This window comes from Elephantulus edwardii, unplaced genomic scaffold, assembly GCF_000299155.1.
Source record: "Elephantulus edwardii isolate Elephantulus edwardi_28Jun2011 unplaced genomic scaffold, EleEdw1.0 scaffold00164, whole genome shotgun sequence".
Lineage (NCBI taxonomy): Eukaryota > Metazoa > Chordata > Mammalia > Macroscelidea > Macroscelididae > Elephantulus > Elephantulus edwardii.
In genome coordinates this window covers 4,009,031-4,034,610 of record NW_006399914.1, presented here as the reverse complement: position 1 = coordinate 4,034,610, position 25,580 = coordinate 4,009,031, and the positions used below count along the sequence as shown (strand labels likewise).

Sequence of the window (25,580 nt, the reverse complement as noted above, 5' to 3'; positions counted from 1 at the left end):
GTAAGTGCAGAGCCCTGCTGTATCCTCCACCTGGCATGTCCTTTCATCTATGAAGTGTCCCAGAAATGAGCGTATTCTACAAGTGTGGGGAACATTCAGCTTAGCAAAGCAGCAGCATTTACTTCCTCTCTTGCAGTGCTGATTCAGTTTTCTTTTTAATATTGGGAAGAAGTGTTTTGCCTTTCCACACTGGAAGACTAAAGTACTACATGCACTTGTCATACCCAATATACTTTGTCTAAGGGTTACCATCAGCCTCTCAGCTCAGGGTGCTTTTCATGGAGAACAAAAGAGAAAAGAGGGAGACATGAGATAGTTAGTAGAATTTTCTCATTCACTCATTAGTTTTGTTCAAAACTTGCTACATGCTGGCCACTGGTTGCATCTAGGTAAAGAAATGTGAACGTGATAAAAAACGTAAATATGCATTAGTTGCAATTTATAGACCTTTAACGTTGCCCTCTGTGATGAACTCGGTAGTAGCTGTTCTTATAACTGAACTTGTAGATAATTTTTGCTAGCTGTAATTGTTGTGTGTGCTGTTAAGTTGGAACTGACCCATAGCTGCCCTCTGTCTTTCTCCTGCATTCGGTTGCTCTGGTGCCCTAGTGGTAAGGAACTCTGCTGCGAACCCAGAGGCACATGATTCAGATCGCCCAGCTGCTCTGTGGAAGAAAGATGGGCAATCTTCTCCTGACCAGTAGCATCACTGTTGTTGCTCTTATGCATTGTAGACTCGGACCTGACTTAAAGGTGACAATCTAGCATGTTTTCAGAGGCAGTTAATCACATGGGAGAAGAGTGCCCAGTTTTTCCCTATAGAGCAGCTGGTGGGTTCTAGCTGCATGCCTTCGGGATTAGTGCAACTGCTGCTGCTTTTTTTTTTCCCTTCCCTTTTTTTAAATTGTGATTTTGACAAAAGTTTATAGGAAATTTGGATTTTCATTCATTCTTTGTTGCACATTTTCCTCCCTACCCCCTCAGTTCACTTGTTTCTTAAAAAACGTTCATTCATTCCTGCATAATTTCCTCCCTCTACTCTGCCAACCTTCCCTAATCTACTTTGCAATGCACCTCTTATTCTGGACTGTTGTTATACAAATAGTGCTTAATCATCTACAACCAGGAGAAGATAAAATAGATGAATGGGACCTTCTAATAATCAAATTCCTATGGACATCCAAAAAAGTTCTCCAACAGGGTAAAAAAGGAAGCCACAAACTGGAGAAAAATATTTGGTAATGACATGCCAGATAAGGAACTTATATCTAGAATTTGTAAAATGCTTGAGCACCACAAGATAAAGGTAAACAATCCAATTGAAAAATGGGCACAGGATATGAACAGACACTTCACCAAAGAAGACGTTCAGATGGCCAGCAAGCACATGAAGAAAAGTTCAAAATCCCTACCTCTAAGAGTGATGCAAATCAAAACAACAATGAGATGTCATCTCACCCCAGTAAGAATAGCAAAATGTAACAGAACAGGAAGCAACAAATGCTGGTGAGGGTGTGGAGAAACTGGAACCCTTACTCACTGTTGGTGGAAGTGTAAAATAGTGCAACCACTGTGGAAGGCGGTATGGCGCTTTCTCAAAAAGTTGCAAATAGAAATACCATTTGACACAACAGTTTTACTACTGGGAATATACCCAGTAGAGACCATAACTGCCACCCAAGCAGATATATGCACACCCATGTTTATTGCTGCTTTGTTCATGATAGCAAGGAGTTGGAAACAACCTAAGTGCCCATCAACAAACAAATCGATAGAGAAGCTGTGGTATGTTCACACAATGGAATACTATGCTGCATTGAAAAAGAAGGAAGTGATGCAATATTATTCAAAATGGGTGACCCTGGAGGACATTATGCTGAGTGAACTATCTCAGTCACAAAGGGACAAATACTGCATAGTGCCAGTGTTGTAAAACAGGACTGACATCGGGGTTGGGGGAAGACTGAGAAAAATAGGATAAATAATGTATACTGCATTGAAACAGATGAGGGAGAAAACTGTTTAAAAGGGATATGAGATTAGGTATTATTGTCATGACAGGAGTCCAGAATGAAGGCTGCATAGTGGACTTGACCTGGGCGGAGGGATTGTAAAACAGTGGGGGAACTTTTCTTTTACTTTTCAAAGAGAAGAGTGTACTAGGGGGGAGGGGTGGGCAGGGAGAAAAGTGCAACAATGAATGAATGGAAACCCAAAGTCTCTGTAAATTTTCATTAAAATTAATTAAAAAAAAAGAAAATGGAAAAAAAACCCCTCAAACAGCAACAACAAAACCCTCAATAATGCCTAATCATATATTCTTTTTAAAACTTTCTTTCTTCTGTTTCAATATATTATTTATTATTTATCCCTTCTTTTCTTAGTTTCCCCTCAAACCCCAGCATAGCTAGGCCATCAGATCTCCCTAGTAGCATGATATGCCTTTAGTATTCACCACATATAGCTTACGGTCCATCATGGAGAATTATAAATAAATAATAATATGTTGTTAAAGAAAACTTTCCTACTTCTCTTAGTGATCATTAAAACAAATTTTGAAACATGCCTACACTAACTGGTTCCTTTACATTTCTAGATAGGAAAGTAATTTTAAATATTTTTGTGTTTTAGGAAGAAATAACAATACTGAAAAATGAAATTGCTCTCTATGAATCTGCTGTAGAACTAGGAATACTGCCGAGTGACTCTGAAGGAGAATTAAATGTAGAAATCACTGAATCATATGCGGATTTGAGGATTAAAAAGGTCAACTGGAAAAAACCCGAAGTTAACAGGTATTAAGGGAATAGTTTGCCACGGGAAAACCTTCATCAATAATACTGTAAACAACTAGCACTAGACTTGAATTGATGAATCGAGTAAAGGTTCTTGAATGTTTAATAGTATAGTATATTATAGTCATTTTACGTATAAATATCTGGAATAACAAGGAACAGAAACCTAGAGTATTGATTTTAATGTCTTTATCAAATATACATATCAGTTTCATGAAGAAGAGTTAGTTTATATACACAAAGTTAATTTGAAAGCAGAATTCTTCTTTATTATGAAGATGAGGGCTGATTGTTATTTTTATATGTAACTCTATTTGTTGCAAGCAGGTACATTACATGCATTTATTAATGATATATGAGAACATAATTGTTACTTACTCCTAGAAACCTTACTGTGATCTCACTTTTTTAAAAACAAGATCTGATTTGTTGCTGGTTGCCGTTGAGTCAATTCTAAGGGCCTCTGGCAGATCCAAACTGCCGATTTTTTTGCTAATAGTCAAGCACTCAACAATTTGTAGCACTCAATGACTCCCTGTCTTCTATATCATTGTTTGATACAGATATGTTAGCAATATTATGGCAACAACGTGTTACCTTTTTCCCCAGAGAATATTATGGCAACAACGTGTTACCTTTTTCCCCAGAGTGTTGGGAGTGGATAAAGGGGTTCTTTTCTTTTTAGATATCATTAAAAACAAATTGAAATAATGTTGTTGGAGGATGTTAATTTCTAAAGTCCTGCAAGGCTCTGAGAATAGATTACTGAGAGGAGATAGAAGTTTACAAAAGGTTTACACTTTCTATGGGGACAGGAAAGATGTGTTTGTAATAAAGTAAGCATTAGGTGCTAAGTGTTATGCTTTCTTAATACAAAAGAGGGATTTACTACTTTTGTGCTTTAGATATTGTTTAACTAAATACAAATAGGTAATATTCCCAAAGAGCTTGCACCATGAAATTATTTTAGAAGTTATGTATTTAAGTCATGTGATTCTACTTTAAGAATGGCACACTGCTACATATTAGGTACTAAATAAATGTTAACTTTTATTATTTAATAATATGTTGAAATATATTCTTGACCAGATTTTATATTAATCTATTTTTAGTTTAGTGTATACTTAATTCTTGATTTTCATCCCAATTTTGTGAAAAAATATAGGATTTATTATTATCCATTTTAGAATTAGGAAAACTGGAGCTCAGAGTGGTAAACTTCTTTTCTAAGACAAAGGTAGTAAGTGGTAGAACCAGTATTTGAATCTTCAAACTTTAGGTGCAAACCCATGCTTTCTGCTTGCTCGTATTTACATGCAGATGAAAACTTTTTGCCTTGAACATCATTCTCTTTATTCCTGTTACTTTTAAGGATTGGAGATTAAGCTTCTGCCAAGAAAGAGATTTCCCCCCCTCCCCTCTAATTTATCAAATCGGAGCCAACTAATAGCTCACCCTCTTGCAGATTTTCAGAGGCTCGAAATGGCATAGGAAGAGACTACATTGTCAGTCTTTCTCCTGCAGAGCTGCTGGTGGATTTGAACTACTTGCCTTTTGGTTGGCCATGTAGCTCTTTACTCATTAGGCTATCAGAGCTATATATATAACTTTTGACTTTCTGTTCACTTAGCACTTATAGACAGAGGCAGTAAATCACATGGGAGCAAGTTGCCCATATTTCTCAGCTGGTGGATTTGAAAAGTGTACCTTTTCCTTGGCAAGACAATTCTTTACCAAATCATTATTGTAATAAAAGGACTGTCAGACCTGCTCAACAGAGAGAATGGAGAATAGCTGCAGAACAGAATTGCACAATGAGTATTCATTGGGGTCCAACAAGAAGACATCTGATGAAATACTGGATGAAGGGAGGGATGCTTTGCTTGTAGACATTCCAGCCACTAGCATTTTAATAGCTGATAATTCTGCTTTGAGGAAAATGAAAAGCATTTTTATTCTCAGGTCAAACTTAGAGGGGATATAGGAGAGAAGAGATTTGTACCTTTCCTCTGGTGGACTTAGAATAAGAGGAAGCAGCAGTTTTCCAGTGTTGAGAATTTTAGTTCTTTGTTGACTTGAGCTGCTTTCAAATGACTGACCCAAATGTTAGTAGCTCCAAGCTTATATTACCAACTACCACCTCCCTTAAACTACCGCCTAGTAAATTATAAAAGTTTAGCCTCAATGTTCTATTTTACATTCATGGAATTTGAGTAGCTAAATCTGTATGCAGCTTGCAGACAGCTTCCTCTTTCTCTTATTATAGTTGGCTGCTAAGCTCAAATAATAAACATTTAACAAGTGGAATGCCTTTTCCCTTTGGTCTTCTCAGCAGGCTTCATAAGGGACTACAGTTTATTTGGCTTTAGGGGAACTGACTTCCACAGGGCTCAGTAGTGAGCCTTATGCCTGGTCACTGCTGCTAGCTTTTTCCTTTTTGAGAAAAGAAGAGAAAATTATTTTAGCAAGCACTTTCTCTGCTCTCTGACTTGGCTCCCTGTAGGAGTACAGGATGTGCTATTTCAGTGGTCAACATTCAATAAGAAAAGAAATTAGGGATGCATAATTTGTTAGCCGAGCAAAATGAGCATTCTACTTAACTTTAGTTCATCATATGGCCTTTTGTGTTGTTTGACTAATCTTTCAATCTTTACTTTCTTAACCTGAGAGTTATATTCTCATTCTCATCATGTGAGCACAAAAATTTTTCATTTTGATGAAGTCTATCTTTTTTCTTCTGTTGTTTACTTTGTGTTGTATCCAAGAAACAATTGCTTATCTCTAAGCCATAAAAATTTACCTCTTACCTTTATTCCAAGAGTTTTCTTGTTTTAATTCTTATAGGTCTATAGGTCTATGGTCCATCTTGAATTAATGTGTATGTGGTCTGAGGAAGATATCCACATTTATTCTTTTGGGTGTGAATAATATTCAGTTGTCACATTATCATCATATGTTGAAAAGATTGTTTGCTTTTATTATTGAGATTTTAATGAAACATTATAGGGATCTTGGATTTCCATTCATAGTTGCACATTTTCCTCCCTACCCAATCTTAACACCCACCCCCCGCCGTTTGCTTTTCTCTGTGAAAAGAAAAAATAAAAATTATTTCATTGTTATACAATATCCTCCCTGCCCAGTTACTTTACTATGCAGCTCTTATTCTGGATTCTTGCCAGGCAAATAATACCTAATCATGTATCCCTTTAAACAGTTCTCTCCCTCATCTATCTCAATGCAATGTACATTATTTATCCCCTCTTTTCTTAGTTTCCCCCCAAACCTGATGTCAGTCCTATTTTATAACAATGGCATTATGCAGTACTTGTCCAAAAAGATTGTTCTTAACTCAAATTCAATAAATTTTCTTGACAGATTGTTAAAAATCAATTGAACATAAATGTGAAGTTTATTTCTAAATTTTCCATTTTGTTGATTTTATGTTTATGGTTTTTGATAGTACCACTCTTTAGATTACTTTGGCTTTGAAGTCAGAAAGTTTAAAATCCTTCCAAGTGTGTTCTCCTATTTCAGTGTTGAACTAGCTATTTTGAGTCTCTTGTATTTCCATATCAATTTTAAGATTGCTTTGTGAATTTCTGGAAAAAAAAAAGAAAGCCCCTGAGATTTCAGTAGAGATTGTGTTGAATTTGTAGATCATTTTGATCAGTTTGGAGGATATCATTTGAGAGGCTGAACTTTATGAAGGATATCACCTCTTACTAATGTAAACCTTCCCCTGAACACGGGATATCTTTCCATTTATTTACATCTTCCTTAAGTCTCTTTCCACAGTGTTTAGTGATTTTTGGTATATAAAACTTGCATTTTAAAAAAAAAACAAAACAAAAAAACGAACTTGCATTTTATTTTTTTTTGTTAGACTGTTTTCTTAATAGTATTTTTTTTACTAGTATATAGAAATAGAATTGCTTGTGTATCTTGCTATAATGCCGAATTCACTTACTGTTTTAAATGGATTATTTTAGCAATTTTCTTGGGATTTTTAAAAGAATAGACAAGATAACACTATCTGCAAATAAAAATAGTTTTCTTTCTTTCCAGTCTGTAAGACTTTTAATTCTTTTTTGTGTTCAATTGTTCTGACTAGAAAGCGGAATAATGTTGATTAGAAGTGATAGATTAGATACATTCATCTTTCTTTCATCTTTTACCTGATCATGGAGAAAAACATTCCATTTTGTTTTCTCCCCATTAAGTAGGTTGGTTCTTTTTTCACTTAACATTTTGCTTGTGAGAATGATGTTGTTTTTATCTTCATTCATTTTCATATGTATCTTTTTCTTTGACTATTTCATAATTTATTTGCTATTCTGCTGTTCATAGATTCTTGAGTTGCTTTTAGTGCTATGTATATGCATTTCTGTTAGATATATTCCTAGAAGTGGATGGAATTGGTTGTAATATATGTATTTAAAGCTTTAGTCAATAATATCAAGCTACTTTCCAAAGGGTTGTGTCAGTTAACACCCACTTGAAGTGTGTTAAAGTTCAAGGTGCATTATTTAATTGTCATCCTTGATATGACCTATCCTTATAGCTATTTTATGTGTTGTTGTTGTTGTTGTTAGATGCTGTCAAGTTGAGTAAGAATATTAACGACCATATGAACAAAATATCTAAACCTTACCTTATCCTGTGCCATCCTCATTATTTGTGACACACTCTGGTGGCCTAATGACAAGAAGTTGCACTAAAACCCTGAGAGCTCTCAGTTCGAGGCCACCAGCTGCTCTGTGGGAGAAGGATGAGCAGTCTCCTCCCGTGAGATTAACTGCCTCTGAAAACCCTCCAGAGGGACAGCTATGAATTGGTTCTGACGACAAGAACAACAATACGACTTGTTACTGAAGTCACTGTGTCACTCCATCTCGTGTGGAGTCTTGCCATTTTTGCCTTCAGGAAGTGCCTCCCACATCCCCTGCACTTTTTCCAAGACATACATATTTGTTCTCTTGACAGTCCATGGGATATTCAATGTAGTGATATTTTATTGTGGACTTCATTTGAATTGTTCTCGATTGTTTGAGTTTGTTTTTTTTCCAAGTTATATTTTTATTTATATTAGTTTGCAGGAGCTCTGGTGGCCTAGTGGTAGGAAGCTGTGATGCAATCCCAAAGTCACATGGTCTGAGGCCACCAGCTGCTCCATGCGAGAAAGATGGGCAATCTGCTCCCATGTGATTAACTGCCTCTGAAAATCCACCAGAGGGTCACCTATGGGTCAGCTCTGACTCTACAGTATACAACAACAACAACTGGTTTGTATACACATTTCTTAAATTGTGTTTCATTTATATACATAGTGTTTTACACATTTCTCTATTAACATTGTCTTTCATATGGTCATTCTCATACTGTTTTATAAAATTAATCTCCATTGGTCTATGCCCACCCTTAACCCATCAGGTCTCCACTAGGTATTTCCTAATTCCTTCCCCTCTTCCCTCTGTCCACAAATCTCTTCCACCTTGTGATTTTTCCCCCCTCTCATTCTCTATCCTCAGCTTCCTCCCTCCCTATCCCCTTTGGGACTTTTTTACACATCTTACTAGTTATCCTTCTATTTTTACAAGAAAGGTCTAATGCAGTATTTGTCCTTAAGAGACTGAGTTTGTACACTCAATATAATGCTTTCCAGCCTCTCCTGTACTATACAGTAATTTTAAAAATCATTGCTTCTGAGCACTGCATAATATTCCATTGGTGTGAATGTACCACAATTTCTCAGTCCATTAATTTATCGATGGACATTGGACTATTTCCATTTTCTTTTTTTTAATTATTATTAAATTTTATTAGTTTTAATGAACATTTACAGAGATTTTGGGTTCTCATTCATTCATTGTTGCACTGTTTTCTCTACTCTCCTCCCCAGTTCGTTCTTCTTCCCCCCCTCCCCCCATGAATGTCTGTTTTAATTGTCCAATTGCCACAGTTCTTGTCAAAGCCAGTTCTGATTAATCTCCTTTGTCAGTGTGCCCTTTGCCATTCCCTATCACTCCTCCCTGAGAGAGACTTCACCCTGATTCATAAGGAAAAGGGGATGGTGTATTCTCTTAGCTACTTCCTGCTGAAAAGGGACGCTGTAGGTTTCAGGGTGGAGATCTTCTCTCACTACTCTAAAGGGCCCCTTTGGCAGTAGGAAACACATAGACTATTATGGAGATTGATTTTGGAACTTAGATGCACAATTATCAGTTGTGCTTAGCTGTACATGTTCATATCCTTGAAGATGTATCATGGAGGTGTTGCAACCATTAATGTTAATGCTCATCCATGGCTCTTCTGGGAGGATCTAAATCGCTGAAGCGTCCTCCTTTGTTTCCAACTGGGAGCTGGGGCCTGTCAGTCCTGTCTGCCACGAGGACCTGATGTGGGCCACCTTGACCAAGTGTCCCTTCGGAGCCACACATAAAGCAAGTGAGTGGGAGCTTTCTCTCTACTCCCTTGCCTATCTGTGGCTCTCGTCTGTGACACTGTCTACTGAAGTGGCTCAGCTTTCCACAGTGGAAGCAATGTTGTACATTAACTTTGTTAGGAACACTGGTGATTGGTGTACAAATACCCGTTTGTGTCTGAGTTTTATTTTCTTAGGGGTATATTCCTCGCAGTGGAATTCCTAGCTGGGTCATGTGGAATTCCAGTGTTCACCTTTTTTGAGGAAATGCCAAACTGCCTTCTAGAGTGATTGTACTATTTTATAATCCCACCAACAGTGTATGAGAGTTCCAATCTATCCACATCCTCTCCAACATTTATTGCTTGTTGTCCTGTTAAACTTTGTCACTGCTATTGAGGTGAGATGGTATCTCATTGTGGTTTTGGTTTACGTCTCTGGTATAGCCAGTGATTTTGAGCATCTCTTCATATGTCTGTTGGCCATCTGAATGTCTCTGTGAAAAGTCTTTCCATGGCTTTTGCCTATTTTGTAATCATCTTGTCTTGTGGAGGCCCTGTAGGATTCTGCAAATTTTTGTTATGAGATCCTTGTCTGAGATGGCATTGGCAAATATTTTTTCCTTGTCATTAGGTTTTCTTTTCACTCTATTGGAAAAAAGTATTTTATGTGCACAGAGATTTCGTCTTTAGAAGGTCTCATTCATCAATATTATGTTCTCCTGGTTGTGCATGTCTGGCTGTGTTTGCCACTCTTTTTATACCATAGGGTTGTACTTCTAAGTTTGGTCCCGTTTTGTCTTTTATGATCATTATGGATTTGGTCTGTTCCACCTTAAGTTGATTTTTGTGTATGAAGTGAGGTGTGGATCCTGCTTCAGTTTTCTGCAGGTAGAAGTCCAGTTTTGCCAGAATCTTTTGTTGTAGAGGTTGGTTGTAGTTTTCCCATTTGATAGGCTTTGTTTCCTTGTCAAACACCAGCTGACTGTAGATGGGTTAATTTTTGGGTTCTTGATTCTGTTCTTTTGGTCCTTGTGCCTGTCATTGTATCAGTACTATGCTGTTTTGGTTATTGCAACTGTATAGTAGGTTTTGAGATCAGTGAGTGCTATGCCTCTTACTCCATTTTTACTTTTCAAAAGTGCTTTGCTTATTTGACGTCTCTTTCTTTTACAAATAAACTTACCAACTGCCTTTTTAATGTCTTTGAAAAATGAATTTGATATCTGTATTGGAATTGCATTAAACATGTAGATTGCTACAAGAGTCCAGAATAAGTCTGCATAGTAAAGTGGTCCAGCGGTGGGGGGGGACTGTATAACAATGAAATAACTTTTTTTTCCAAAGAAAAAAGCAAGGTAGGGGAGAGGGGAGACAGTGAGGAAAGTGTGCAACAATGAATGAATAGAAATCCAAGTTCTTTATAAACATTCATTAAAATCTCAATAAAGAACAAAACAAAATATGTAGATTTCTTTTGGTAGGACCATCATTTTCACTACATTGAGTCTTTCCATGAACAGGGAACATTTCCCTATTTATTTAGATCTCTTATAATTTCTTGAAGTGATATTTTGTAGTTTTCTTTATAAAGGTCTTTCTGTGTCTCCAGTTATGTTTAGTTTCACATTTCTCAGCTTATGGTTGGTTATGGCAAATGGTGTTACTTTCTTAGTTTCTTTTTCTGTGTCGTCTTTGTTTCTGTAGAAGAATCCCACTGATTTTTGTAGATAGATCTTGTATCCTGCCACTCTACTAAATTGGTCTACTAGGCCTAAGAGGTTTCTTGTTGAGTTCACTATCATATCATCTGCATATAGCAACAGTTTTACCACCTCTTTGCCAATCTGGATGCCTTTTATTTCCTTCTCTTGTCATATTGTCCTAGCAAGTACTTTGAGTACAATCTTGAAGAGGAGAACCATTGAGAATTGTGTTAGTTCTTAGTATTGCATAAATGCATCTCACTGTGTTGAGAAAATTTCTTTCTATTCCTATTTTACTGAGTTTTTTAATTAGGAAAAGGTGTTGAATTTTGTAAAATAATTTTCTGCATCAATTGACAGGATCATGTGGTTCTTATTCTTTGCTTTGTTAATGTGATGAATTACGATGACTGTTTATCTTATGTTGAACCATCCTGGGATACCTGTTATGAATCCCACTTGATTGGGATGAATTATTTTTTTTGTTGTACTGTTAGATTCTATTGGTCAGGATTTTGTTAAGGATTTTTACATCTATATTCATGAGAGATAATAGTAGTTTTCTTTTTTGGTAATGTCTTTACCTGGTTTTGATATTAGAGTTATGCTTGCTTCATAGAATGACTCTGGGAGTGTTCCTTCTTTTTCTAATTTTTTGAATCGTTTGAGTAGGTACTAGATATTTTCTGAATGTTTGGTAGAATTAACCTATGATGCCATCTAGGAGAGGACTTTTTTGGTGGGAGGTAGTCTTTTTATGACTTTCTCAATTTCTTCTTTTGTGGTCTGTCTACTCAAGGCTTTTATATCTATCCATGCCAGTCTAGGTAGGATATGTGCTTCTAGGAGTTTGTTCATTTTCTCTAGGTTTTCAAATTTATCCAAGTACAGGTTTTCATAATATTCTACTATCAAATTAATTTCAGCTTATTCTGTTGTAATGCTTCCTTTATCATTTCTTATTTGAGTTATTTGTGTCTTTTCTTAGGTTTGCCAATGATTTGTCTATTTTATTGGCCCTTTTGAAGAACCACCTCCTGGTCTTATTGATGGCTTCAGATTGTCTTCTGTTTTCTATATCATTGATTTCATCACTTGGCTTTATAATTTCTTTTCTTTTGCAGGCTGTGGGGTTAGAATGTTGTTCTTTATTTGGTTGAGATGTTGAGATAGGTCATTCTTTTTGCTTCTTCCTTTTTTATGTTTGCCTATTGATACGAACTGCCTCCTGAGGGACTGCCTTAGCTGTATCCCAGAGGTTTTGACATGTTGCATTTTCCATTTGTTTTAAGGAACTTTTTTATTTATTCTATAACCTAGTCCTATTCTAGCAAGGTGTTATTTAACTTCCACATGGCTGGTCTGAGAAGATACTTTGTATTATTTCAGTGGTTTTTTTTTTTTAATTTGTTGAGGCTTACTTTGTGTCTTAATATTTGATCAATTCTGGAAAATGTACCATGTGCACGTAAGAAGAAATTGGGTTTTGGTTGGGTGCAGTGCCCTGAATATATCCATAAGGTCCAATTGGCTGATTATGTATAGTTTAGATCTGTGTCTTTTGTTCCTTTTGAGCTCCTATCCTTTCATGAGAGTGGTGTGTTAAAATCTCCTACCAGTGTTATGTTAAAATTTCCTATTGTTTGCTGTGTTTGGTATGTAGATGTTGACCAAGGTTTTATCTTCCTGGTCATTTGTGTCTTTAATCTTTATATAGTGCCCTCCCTTATCTTTTATGGTGGTTTTCATCCTGAAGTCTGTTTTATCAGAGGTTAGTGTTTTGCCACTCCTGCTTTTTTTGGATGCCATTTGCTTGGTGTATTTTTTCCTAGCCTTTGATCTAGTCTCCTGGTTTCTTAGATGTGACTCTTGTAAGCAGCATATTTATGGGCTTTGTTTTTTTTTAATTCATTCTGCTACTCTTTGTCTCTTAATTGGTGCATTTGATCCTTTCACATTAAGTGTGATAATTGACAAGCCAGATTTTATTGCTATCATTTTGCTGTGTTTCTTTTTCTCTTCTTACTGGTTCATGTGGTCCATCTATTTTCCTTTTATGTCTCTTCTCACTGAATGGTTTATGAAGTTGAACTTCTTATTTTTTTTAAAAGTTTGTTGTATTTTATTGATGATATGTAAGGGGTTTTGTTTTGCCTTTTCACTAATATCTTTTGATGAATGGGCAGTTTAATTTTTTTTAATTGTGTTATTCAAATGAGAATTTGCAAAGTGTATGGGGTTTTCATTCAACCATTCATACACAATACCTTTTTAATTTATAACATTAATTACAATACCATCAATTTTTTACTTCTAATAATCCTTTTATCTTACCTTTTCTGCCCTCATGGCTTTATCTTTGGGCAAATGCTGCTCTTTTGACTTTATGTAGTTAATTATTCTAAAGAGTGAATGTGTCTCTGGTGTTAATGGTCACATTCTAGGCTGATTGTTGAACCACAGGATAAATTTTGTCCCAGATTGGAACAATGACTAAGGGCCATAATCTCATGAGTTCCACCATTCTGTAGTGAATCTCTAAGCCTCAGCTTTTAAAATGTTTTTTAGTTTCCCCCCAAATTTTCCTGTACAGTATCCAGGCTCTTTTTCTGTGATCCTTGTTTTAAATGGTCAGTGGTGGTAGCTAGGCACCATGTAGTTCTGCTCTCAGGGTCATGAAGTTGAGGTTTGCATGGTTCATTAGGCCTCAGACTGATTGGTTCCGTATACCTTTCTTCCCCTCTTCTTTGTTATAGACCTGGGGAGACAAATAATTGCTCACAAGTTTTAAGAGTCAAGTTACTGTTCATCAAAGTAGCATGTAGGACACTTTCTATAGATTATGTTATGCCAGTTGACCTTGTTGACCCTCAAGATTATGATGATCCTTAGGCCCCAGAACCATCAGTTCATTCCCTCAGGGAGTTTTAAATGGGATACTTTTTTCTTTTTTCTCCCATCACTGATGGTAGTTTGGATATCTATATATTGTGCCATAACTGACTGTTTTCTCATTGTTTGTAGCACTTTCTCCCCCCCCCCATTATCTTTTCAGATTCCCTTACCACCTTCTTCCTTTTTTTTTTTACCTTCTTCTTCCTTTATACTTATGCTTCCGTTTGCTTTCCCTTTTAATTATTACATTGCTGTTACATGTCATCAAGCTGACTTTGACTCATAATAACCCTAGGAACTAAATATCTGAACCTTGCCCTACTTTGTGTGCTATTTTCACCATCTCTGATATATTTGAGCCCTTTGTTACAGTCACATTATTAGATCAGAGAAGCTACCTTTAGATACTGATGCTATAAATATTCTTTTCTAAAGTGGCAGTAACCTTTTATACCATCAGGGGCAATGTGTGAGTGTTCTGTTTGTTCCAGATCATTGCCAAACCTTTGATTCTTTTCTTTTTTACAGTCAGTCTTTTAAATTAGAGCTATTCTAGTACATAGTAATTGACATAGTGGTTGAAACAATAGGTTTAAATACAGCAGAGATTGTGAAGGTGGTGCAGGATTTCTTTCTGTTGTACATAGGGTCCCTATGAGATGAAGCTGACACCATGGCACCTAACAATAGTGCATGTGTAATGGATCTAGTTATAGTTTTGGTTTTGTATTTTTGCTAGTGGTGATGAAGGAGGAAATTCAAACTGCTCTGAAGGAATTGGCAAAAAAATAAGGCCCCAGGAAATGATGGAATGCCAATTGACATATATCAGCAAACAGATGCTGCTGTGAACATGCTCACCAGGTAGTCCTAAGAAATCTGGAGGACACCTACTGGAGAAGAAATGCTACCTGGCCAACTGACTGGAGGAGATCCATAAGTATTCTCATTCTATAATAGGTGACCCAGCACAATATAGTACATGAAACCTATTCTTGGACCGGGAGGCAGTTTCCAGAGCAAGGAAACAGGGCATGGTTCAAAATTGGGAAGGGTGTGCATCAAGGATGTGTCCTATCTCCATATCTTTTCAATTATTTACCGAACAGATTATCTGAAAGACTGGGCTGTATGAGGAGAAATGTGGCATCAGGACTGGAGGAAGACTCATCAACAGTCTGTGTTATGCAGATGATACAACCCTGCTTGCTGAAACTAAGGAGGACTGGAAGCACTTGCTGCAGAAGGTCAAGGACTGCAGCCTTCAATATGGATAGAAGCTCAACATCAGAAAACAAAGATTCTCATCACTGGGCCAATTGGCAACATCATGATAGACAGTGAAGAGATTGAGATTGTTAACAGCGTCATTTTGCATGCCTCCACAATCAATGCTCTTGGTACCAGCAGCCAGGAAATTAAAAGATGAATTACATTGGGAAAGTCTGCTATCAGAGACCTCTCCAAAGTATTGAAGAGCAACAATATCAGTCTAGATATTAAGGTTTGTATAATTTAGGCCACAGTCTTTGCAGTTAACTTGTTATTCATTAGAAAGCTGGACTAGGGATGATAGAAGGAAAATTGATGGTTTTGAACTGTGATGCTGGAGGAGTATTGACTATATACCATGGACAGCTAGGAGAACAAACAGGTTCATCCTACAAAGGGTAAAATCAGGCTACTCCTTGAAGGCAAGGATTCTGAAGCTTCATCTGACATACTTTGGACATGTTGCAAGGACGGACCAGTCTTTGGAGAAGGATGTCAGCTTGGGAGAGTGGAGAGACAGCGCAAGAAAGGAAGACCCTCGATGAGATGGATTGATTCATTGACTAGCGTAATGGAGGTAGGTGTATCAGAGACAATAAGATTGGCACAAGATAGAGCAAGGTATAGGGTTGTTGTACATAGGGTCACTAATATCATACACAAGCAAAATCCTGGTGAAGATTATTTAAAAAAACTGAAACAGTACCTCAACAGAGAACTCACAGAAATACAGGCTGGATTTACAAGAGGCTGAGGCACTAGGGACATTATTGCCAGGGTCAGATGGATCCTGGTTAAAAGCAAAAAGTACCAGAAATATGTCTATTTGTGTTTTATTGACTATGGGAAGGCATTTACTGTATAGATCACAGCAAATTGTGGCTAACATCTAGAAGAATGAGAACCCTAGAACACTTGATTGTACTCATGTGAAACCTACACTTGGACCAGGAAGCAGTTGTCTGAACAGAGCAAAGAAATGGCACATGGTTCAAAATCAAGAAAGGAACTACAACCAGGAGAAAATAAAATAGATGAATGGGACCTTCTGAGGATCAAATCCATATGCACATCAAAAACCGTCTACAACAGGGTAGAAAGGATTCAATGACATATACAATAAGGGACTCATATCTAAAATTTATAGAATACTCCAGTACCTCAACAAGAGAAAGGTAAACAACCCAATCACAAAATGGGTCCAAGATATGAACAGACACTTCACCAAAAAACACATTAAAATGGCAAACAAACACGTGAAGAAATGTTCAAATTCCCTAGCTATCAGAGAGATGCAAATCAAAACAACTGCGAGATATCATCTCATTCCAGCAGCAATAACAAAGGGCAACAGAGCAGCAAACAATAAATGCTGGTGGGAGTATAAAATGGTGCAACCTCCGTGGAAGGTGGTTTGGCACTTTCTCAAAAAGTTGGAAATACAAATACCATTTGACTCAGTAATGCCACTACTGTGACTATATCCTAAATAAACCAGAACCACCATCCAGACAGATACACGCACATGCATGTTTATTGCTACATTATTTATAATAGCAAAGAGATTGAAGCAACCCAAGTGCTCATCAACAAACAAATGGGTAGAAAAACTATTGTATGCTCATATAATGGAATACTACGCAGCACTGTAAAGCAATGAACTCATAAAACATACAACATGGGTGACCCTGGAGAACATTATGCTTAGTTGACTATCTCAGTCACAAAAGGACAAATACTGCATGTTGTTGTTGTTAAATACCATCGAGTTGTAGATGACTCATAGCAACCTTATGAACAAAAGACGTGAACACTTATATAACTTTTATTGTTTCTCTACATTCATAGATTTTCCAGAGGCAAGCCATTTTGGAAGTGGATGCCACTCCTGCTTCCAAGTTTGTTTTAATTGGGAAGCTCCACCAAACACTGTCCACCATGGGTAACCATTATCACATTTGACACGTCAGTGTCACAGTGTTTTGCATCACAACAACCACGAGTTATCTCTGTACAGCAAATGGATATTGCACCACTGTTATAAAGCAAATCTGGCATGGGGTGGGGGGTTGTTGGGAGGAGACTAGGATAAGAGTGGATAGGTAATGATTATTGCAATTGTAACAAATGAAGGAAAGAACTGTTTAAAAGGAATATATGATTAGGCATCATACATATGACCACAGCCCAGAATAAAAAGTCCATTGCAAAGAGGAATGGGTGGGAGGGAAGGGAGGGAAATAACTGTGCAACAATGAATGAGTCTTTTTTTTTTCCTTAAAAAAAAGTGATCAGATGAAGGGAGAGGGGGTAAAATGTACAACAGTGAATGAACGAAAAATCTAACTCTTCTGTAAATTTTCATTAGTCACAATTAAAAAAACTATTTAAAAAAAAAGAAAACAAAATGTTGGAAAGAAATACTATGTGACCCAGAAATTCCACTACTGGGAATGTATCCTAAAGATACCAGAGCCCTGACTCAAACAAATGTATACACACCCATGTTTATTGCTGTTATTCACAGTATGAAAGAGATGGAGGCAACCCAAGTCCATCAATAGTCGAATGGATAGAAAAATTTTGGTACATTAACATAATGGAATACTACAGAGCATTGAAAAATGAACTCAAAATCAATCTCCATAATAGTCTATGTGTTTCCTACTGCCAAAGGGGCCCTTTAGAGTAGTGAGAGAAGATCTTCACCCTGAAACCCACAGCGTCCCTTTTCAGCAGGAAGTAGCTAAGAGAATACGCCGTCCCCTTTTCCTTATGACTCAGGGTGAAGTCTCTCTCAGGGAGGAGTGATAGGGAATGGCAAAGGATACACTGACAAAGAAGATTAATCAGAACTGGCTTTGACAAGCACTGTGGCATTTGGACAAGAACAAACTGGGAGGAGGGTAGAGAGAATAGTGCAACAATGAATGAGTGGAAGCCCAAAATCTCTGTAAATGTTTATGAAAATTAATAAAATATAATTAAGAAAAAAAAAAAAAAAAAAATATGAACTCGAAAAAGACAATGTCCTCGCCTAGAGGATATTATGCTGAGTGACATATCTCAGTCACAAAAGGACAAATACTGCATACCACTGCTGTTATAAAATGGGGTGTTTTGGTAGAGACTAGGGAAAGAGTGGATAGATAATGAACACTACTTTAGAACAGATGAACAGAAGGACTGCCTGAAAGGAATATATGATTATGCCTTATATGTATGAGAACAATACAATTCGGAACAAGGGGTGCATTGTGGTGTGACCTGGAGAAAGGGGGGATGAGGGGGAAGAAAATGTGCAACAGTGAATAAAAAAAATAATAAATATTTAAAAAAATCAGGAAAGGAATGCATTAAGGATGCATCCGTTGTCCATACCCTTTAACAGGTCATTCAGGCAGCCGGACTTAATGAGGAGGACTGTGGCATCAAGATTGGAAGAAGCCTCATCAACCATCTGTGTTATGCGGATGACACAATCTTCTTTGCCGAAACTGAAGAGAACCTGAATGAAGCCTTTACTGCAGAAAGACTTCATTCTTCAATATGGATTGAAACTCAGTATCAAGAAAACAAAGATTCTCACCACTAGGTCAATTGGAAGCATCAGTACAGATGGAGAAGAGATTGAGATTCTTAATAATTTCATTTTGCTCAGATCCACAGTCAAACCCTCTTAGCACCAGCAATTAGGAAATCATAAGAAAAACTGCATAGGAGAAGTCTGCTGTCAGGGACCTTTCCAGAGTCCTGAAGAGCAGGAATATCAGCCTAGAGACTAAGGTGTGCATGATTGAGACCATGGTCTTTGCAATTACTTGCTATGCATCAGAGAGCTGGACAATGACTAAAGATGACAAGAAGCAGCAATGATTTTGAGTTGTGTTGGAGAAGAGTATTGAACGTACCATGGACTGCCAAGAGAACAGGTCTGTATTGGAGAGGGTGAAATCGGGCTTCTTTCTGGAGGCAAGGATTTTGAAGCTCCGTTTCACATTCTTCAGGCATGTTGCTGGCAGGGACCAGTCCTTGGAGAAAGATATCATACTTGGAATGGTGGAGGGTCAGTATAAGAAAGGAGACCCTGAATGAGTGGGTTGACACAGTGACTGAGGTAATAGTGGTAGGTGTGCCAGAGACAGTGAGATTGGTTCAGAATTGGACTAGGCTCAGAGCTATTGTTCATAGTGTCGCTATGAGTCATAGTCGACTTGATGGCACCTAACAACAACACTGAATGTTAAAACGTCTCTGGGTGTGTAAATGGTTTGTGCTCAACCTCTAGCCTAGTTTGGCAGTACTCACCTAGGGACACCACTGCATTTGTAGATTGTTGTTGCTGTTTTATGTCATCAGCCAACAAAGTCCTGTAGGAGAGTTCCTTTTTTTTTTTAATTTTAAGTCAAGCCTCTTTTGATGTGCTTTGTTTCCCTTTCTCTCCCGCCTCCCAGTGTGCTCTTGTGCCATATTTTTCATGTTGTTTGATGGTCTATTGAAATCCTTTGCCTATTTTTATCTATTTTTTACTGTTGAATTGTAAAAGTGCTTTAATCCTTTTGTCCCATCCATGTGGATATCCACTTCCTTTAGTCTCTAACCTTTCTATTCTGTTTTTGGCCTTTTCATTTTCTTAATCTTGTGTTTTGAAGAGCAGAGGTTTTAAACGTTTGTGAATCCCATTGTATCAATTTTCTCTCTTGTGATTCATGGTTTGAATATTTAATTTAATGTTTCTTTTTGTCTTCCTCCCCCCCCCCCCGTGGAATTGTATTATTTTAGTTCTAAAATTTGTATCTAGATCCATTTTGAGCTAATACCATTGGTCAGAAAAACTTTTCCTCATTAGTATTGAATTGTCTTGGAATCTTGGTTATTAGTTTATTGATCTATTTCATACTCTTGACTCTGTAACATTGATCTGTATGTACTGTGCTGCTGTCTAATGACTGGAGATTTATTTTTTATGCTTTACTGAATTCTATGGTTTAAGACAAGAATATCAATCTGGACCAGTATTTCTTTACCTCCACATTAGCTCTAGATAAAAGTCTGCTCTGAACCTGATTCAGCTCTGGTGGCCTATTGAGAAGGAATTACACTGTCAACCTAAATGCAGGTGGTTTGAATCAACCAGGAGAAAGAGGAACAGTCTCCTGTGTGGTTTACAGCCCATGAAAACTCACTGGAGGGTCAACTGTAGATTGATTGCATTTGGACAGCACAGAAGACAACACACCTGATTAGATAAGAAAATGAGATGAGAATTTCTGCTACTTGCCATGAATAGAGTAATAAGGAGCTGGTTTGTCTTCCCAGCCCCACTCCTGTCCTAAGGTTCTTTTCCTGGCCTCAAGGTAATTTCCTTATATGCATACTCACATCTGTAAAGATTTCTCCATGTGCTGGCTCACTGTTTTCTCCATCTAGTTCTAACCACTAAGGCTCCCCCTAGATCTGGAATCTTTCTCTGTAACTCCCTAAGATTGTGAGGCTCAGTTTGGGTTTTCCCTCTCTGGGCTGTGGCTGGGACAATCACAGTACTTACTCTGTCTGTTTCCCTTTTCTTAGGATCAGTGTTCTGAGCTGACTTAAGTTTAAATGATGGAAAACCATTATTTCATGCCTGTTATTGGTTTTCTAGTTATTTAAGGCAGAGGCTAAATCTGGTCCTTGTTACTGCAACATGACAAGGTACAGAAATTCTCACTCCTTGTTTGAAGTTTATTGAAACTAACGTTTGTTTGAAATGAAGCATGGTTTATGTCTGTTATTTTCCCCTTGCCAGTTGCTAAGATATTCACCAGTCTTGTGCTTTAGTAAATTAAAAGGCATTGAGAAATTGTTTGTTAAGGTAGTTAATATTTACCGTGCCCTCCTTAATTTTCATGTTTCTCTTATAGTCCTAAAAATGTGTGCATTTTCCAAAACCAAAAACTCAAGCCACATTGATGATCACAGGGCTGAACGCCCTACAGTGAGGCAACAGGATTAGACTTAGAAATGCTTTTACTATGAAGAAAGCTGCTTCTATATGTGGGGTTGCAGCAAAGGTATCCTTGCACATGGCAAAGTTGAAGAGCTCCCTTGAACTACTAGTATAGTTAAACTAGATCACAAAGTGTACTTATCACTATAACTAGTAGCCTTTAAGGAAAAATCTTGCATAATTTGGTACTAATTTTAATGGCAATTTCCTTTTTAGTGCTGTGCAGCAAGAAGATACAAATAAAGAACTTTCCAAAGAAGAGGTCATTCTGAAGCTGAAAGCCGAAGTGCAGCGCTTGCTGGGTAGCAACTCGGTGAAGCGCCGTCTGGTTTCCCAGTTGCAAAATGAGCTCAAAGACTGTCATAAAAAAATTGAAGATCTCCAGCAGGTAGAGAAGGATGAGAAAAGCATCGAAACTGAGGTTTGTGGAGTTTCAAGAGTTAAAGAAATATTGTTTTTTTAAAAGTTATTAAGAAACCATTTCTGTTTTGGACATTTAAATGAAAACTCATCTTTCATGAACACCTTTTCAAAAATAAGATTCAAAGAGCGAAATACCACTTTAAAAGAACTTATTTTCTGATTAGTATTGGCATCTTGGTGTCAGTTGGGTCAGATTCTTTCACAACATGTAGACGGAAGTGCTCTATATGGCAGAGTTTCTACATACTTTGTTATCTGTATACAGAGTATATATCTCTGTAGAGCAAAGTATCTGCATCAAGATTAGCTTGTCCCAACAGTGCTTGGAAATCGAGTTAAACTAAAATCTCCACAATTTAGTCCTGCAGAACTTTGTGGATAAAACGTCTCTGGTCCATGTTCTTCTAACAAGCATCATTCTATATAAAGAAATGGCATTGTTTTGGGACAGGTGGAAGAAGGAGCTGAATCAGGTTGAGATGGTGACCTGATGTGTTATACAGTATCCAGGCAGTGACCTTACAGAAGCAGTTTTACTCTGTACCACATGAGGTCACCCTAAGTCAGAATCAACAGCAGTTGGTTTCATTTAGTTTTAGGTTTCTTTGTTGTGTGTTTTATATTTCATTTGGCCTTAGGATTGATTCTGTAGGGTCAAAAATTCCTTCAGCCTCCTTTGCTTCATGGTGAATTTCAGTGTTTTGATTCTTTAAGGCTGACATCTCAGCCTAATTCACAGTGTAGGTAGTATATTCTTTTTTCTTCCAGGATGGAAAGAACTTTTTCCTTTCTACTTTCATACTGTTTTATGTCCTGATTCTTTAACTAGCAGTTGTGTTCATTAAAACAATTCTATTAAAGCGAAGTATGCAAGAGTTTCTATGATGCTTATTATAATGGAATTTTAATTGTGGCTAATTTATTTTGCAGAAATAATAGTGCATTTTTACTGTTTAAAGTTCTGCCAAGGCTGGTTCCTTTTTTACGTAACTGTATTGGATGAGTACAATATTGATTTCAGTTTTAACAATCAAATGAGAAACTCTCACTCATCTACTAGTTCCACAGTTAACAACTTTAAACCAAACTATTTTAATTATTTCCATATGTTTCTTCAGACAGGCGAGAATAAAAGTTGTGTCTCAATTTGTGGGAGGAAATAGTGTTGATTAAACTTGACCATCTGAGTACTAATATTCCTACATTTAGGAGAATAGGGACCAAATTTTGAGACTGTCCTTATGTCGCTGCTTTCTTTTTTCTGTGGTGGTGATACCAGTGGCATTTGCTGTGCACATACATTTATCCAGGTTTGACTGTTGATAGTGGTATGTCTTGTGTTTGTAGCCTTCCTCTTGCATCTACAGCCTGGTTGACCAGTAGCTAAAAGAAAGGCAGACCATATCTGAATACATTCTTTCCCCGAGTTCCTCTTTTGCCAGGGTGTTTTCTCCATAGTCTACATGTAAACTGGCTCTTCTGTTCTTTCTGTCTTTTCTGCTTCAATTTACCATATCGAGATTTCTTGGGACAAATGTCTAAATTTTCCATGTATTTTCTCAGTAAATACTGTTTAAATGAATATATTTACTCATCCACTTGCTATGTGGGGGAAAGGGAGATGTAGTAGTAATTTAACAGAACACTCAGTTTCATAGCCATGAAATGTTTTAGCCCATGAACAACCTCATATTTAACTTTGCCTCTTTTATTTTTCACACTTTATTTTGATGATACTTTTTATTTAATCTATTACATCAGATTAAATCATGTCAGAAAAGAGGATTCAAAGATAAATTAAGATAAAAAGAGTTGAATTTAAATATGAATTTTTTTGTAAGCTCCTCTTGGAGGATTCAGTGATGAAAGACACAAAGGCTATTCTGTGAAGGAACCTAGACTCTAGAGCAGAAGCAGGACCATCCAGTAGATGTATACTGTGAGAGCCCGATGTAATGCACACTTTCTAATAATAGCTCCATTGAAGTAAACAAAAGGAATTTTAGTATTTCTTTAACATAATAGGTACATTGCACATGTATTCGATATAAAAATTATGAATAAAAGAGGATTTTTTGTTTTGAGACTAAGGCTTTGAAATTTGGCGTGCAGGAAGTTGTGGTGGCGTAGTCCATGAGGAGCTCTGGTTTGTGCTGCCAGTCCAAAGGTGGAGCCTCTCTAGCAGTTCAAAACCACCAGCGGCTTCACGGCACCCTGATGGGCCGTCCTCCAGGACAATTTATAGCCTCTGACAACCCTCTAGAGGGTTGGTTCTGACTTGATGGCAGTGAAAGTGAGAGAAGACTTTGTAATTTGACAGGTATCTTACACTTGAGCACATTTCATTTTGTACTAGCCACATAACAAAAGCTCAGTTTCTACCTGTTGTTAATGTTAGGCATATTCAATAGGACAAATTCTATACAGAGATAGACATCTATAACTTTGTATAATATGGATCATATTAATAATAAACAAAGAACTATGTGGAGTAATACATTGACCTTGGGAAAGGCTTTGGGGAGGGGACATTTGACTCTCTTCTAATGGACAAATACAGGAGAGAAGGTAAAAATTAATAAAAACATATCAGCTCAAACTTCTCTTAGATATCTTTTGAAAGAACATGAGGTCAAAATTCTCACTCTAAAGCCTTTGAAAGCAGCAAAAATTTTTCCCCATGTTGTTTATTTGCCATGCTTCTTATAGGAGTAACTTAAAGATGTTCTTGTTGTTGTTATGTGGCGTCGAGTCACCTGTGACAACAACCCTAAACCGTACTCTGTAACAACCCTAAACCGTACTCTGTATCCTGTGCCAATCTCACTTTCTCTGACATACCTACCCCCCCCCGTTACCCCAGTCACTGAATCAATCCATCTCATAGATTCATAGATGGTCTTCCTCTCCTGTCCCTCCACTCTCCCAAGCTTGACGTCTCTCTCCAAGGACTGTTCCCTCCTCGCAGTATATCCAGAGTATGTCAGACGAAACTTGAGAATTTTTGCCTCCAAGGAGCAGCCTGGTTTTACCCTCTCTAGGATGAACTTGTTTGTTGTCTTAGCAGTCTGTGGTATATTCAATTCTTTAACACCACAGCTAAAAGGCATCAATTCTCTTTCTATCATCCCTAGTCATTGTCCAGCTCTCTGATGCCTAACAAGTGAATGCAAAGACCATGGCCTGAATTAGGCACACCTTAGTCTCCAGACTGATATTGTTGCTCTTCAGTATCCTGCAGGTGCCAAGAGTGTTGATTGTGGAGCCAAGCAGTCTAAAGCTGTTAACAGTCTCAATCTTTTCACCATCTATTATGATGTTGCCAATTGGCCGTATGGTGAGAATCTTTGTTTTCTTGATATTGAGCCTCAATCCATATTGAAGTCTGCAGTCCTTGACCTTCTACAGCAAGCGCTTCAGGTCCTCCTCAGTTTCATTAAGCAGAGTTGTGTCATCTGCATAACACAGATTGTTGATGAGTCTTTCTCTAATCCTAAGGCCACATTTCTCCTCACAGAGCCCAGCTTCCCAGATGATCTGTTCTGCATATAGATGGAAAGGGTATGGAGATAGGACACATCCCTGGTGTACACCCTTCCCAACTTTGAACCATGCAGTGTTTTCTTTGCTCTGTTCCAACAGTTGCCTCCTGGTCTAAGTATAGGTTTTGCATAAGCATAATCAAGTGTTCTGGGATTCCCATTCTTCTCAAAATTAGCCTCAGTTTGTTGTGATCCGCACAGTCAAACGCCTTTGCATAATCAGTGAAACACAGATAGACATTCCTCTGGTACTCCCTGTTTTCAGCCAGGATCCATCTAACATTAGCTACAATATCCATAGTACTACAGACTCTTCTAAATCCAGCCTGCACTTCAGGCAGTTCTCTGTTGATACGCTGTTCCAGTCGTTTTTGCATAATCTTCATCAAAATCTTGCTTGTATATAATATTAATGATATTGTTCTATAATTTCTGTACTCTGTCGGATCACCTTTCTTTGGAATAGGAACAAATGTTTTTTGATTGGCAGTGTGTAAATCTTTACCCACTAGGCCACCAGAGATCCCTATTAACT

The 25,580-nt window shown here is 37.4% G+C and overlaps 1 protein-coding gene across 1 annotated transcript in view; it reads left to right on the top strand.

The window, feature by feature from the left end:
• Positions 1-25,580, top strand: part of CEP152 (centrosomal protein 152kDa) — a 107,372-nt gene that overhangs the window by 29,003 nt on the left and 52,789 nt on the right. Inside the window, exons 11-12 of the mRNA XM_006895325.1 lie at positions 2,632-2,795; positions 21,297-21,501. Of these exons, the coding sequence (XP_006895387.1) occupies positions 2,632-2,795; positions 21,297-21,501 (369 nt within the window). The remainder of the gene's footprint in view (positions 1-2,631; positions 2,796-21,296; positions 21,502-25,580) is intronic.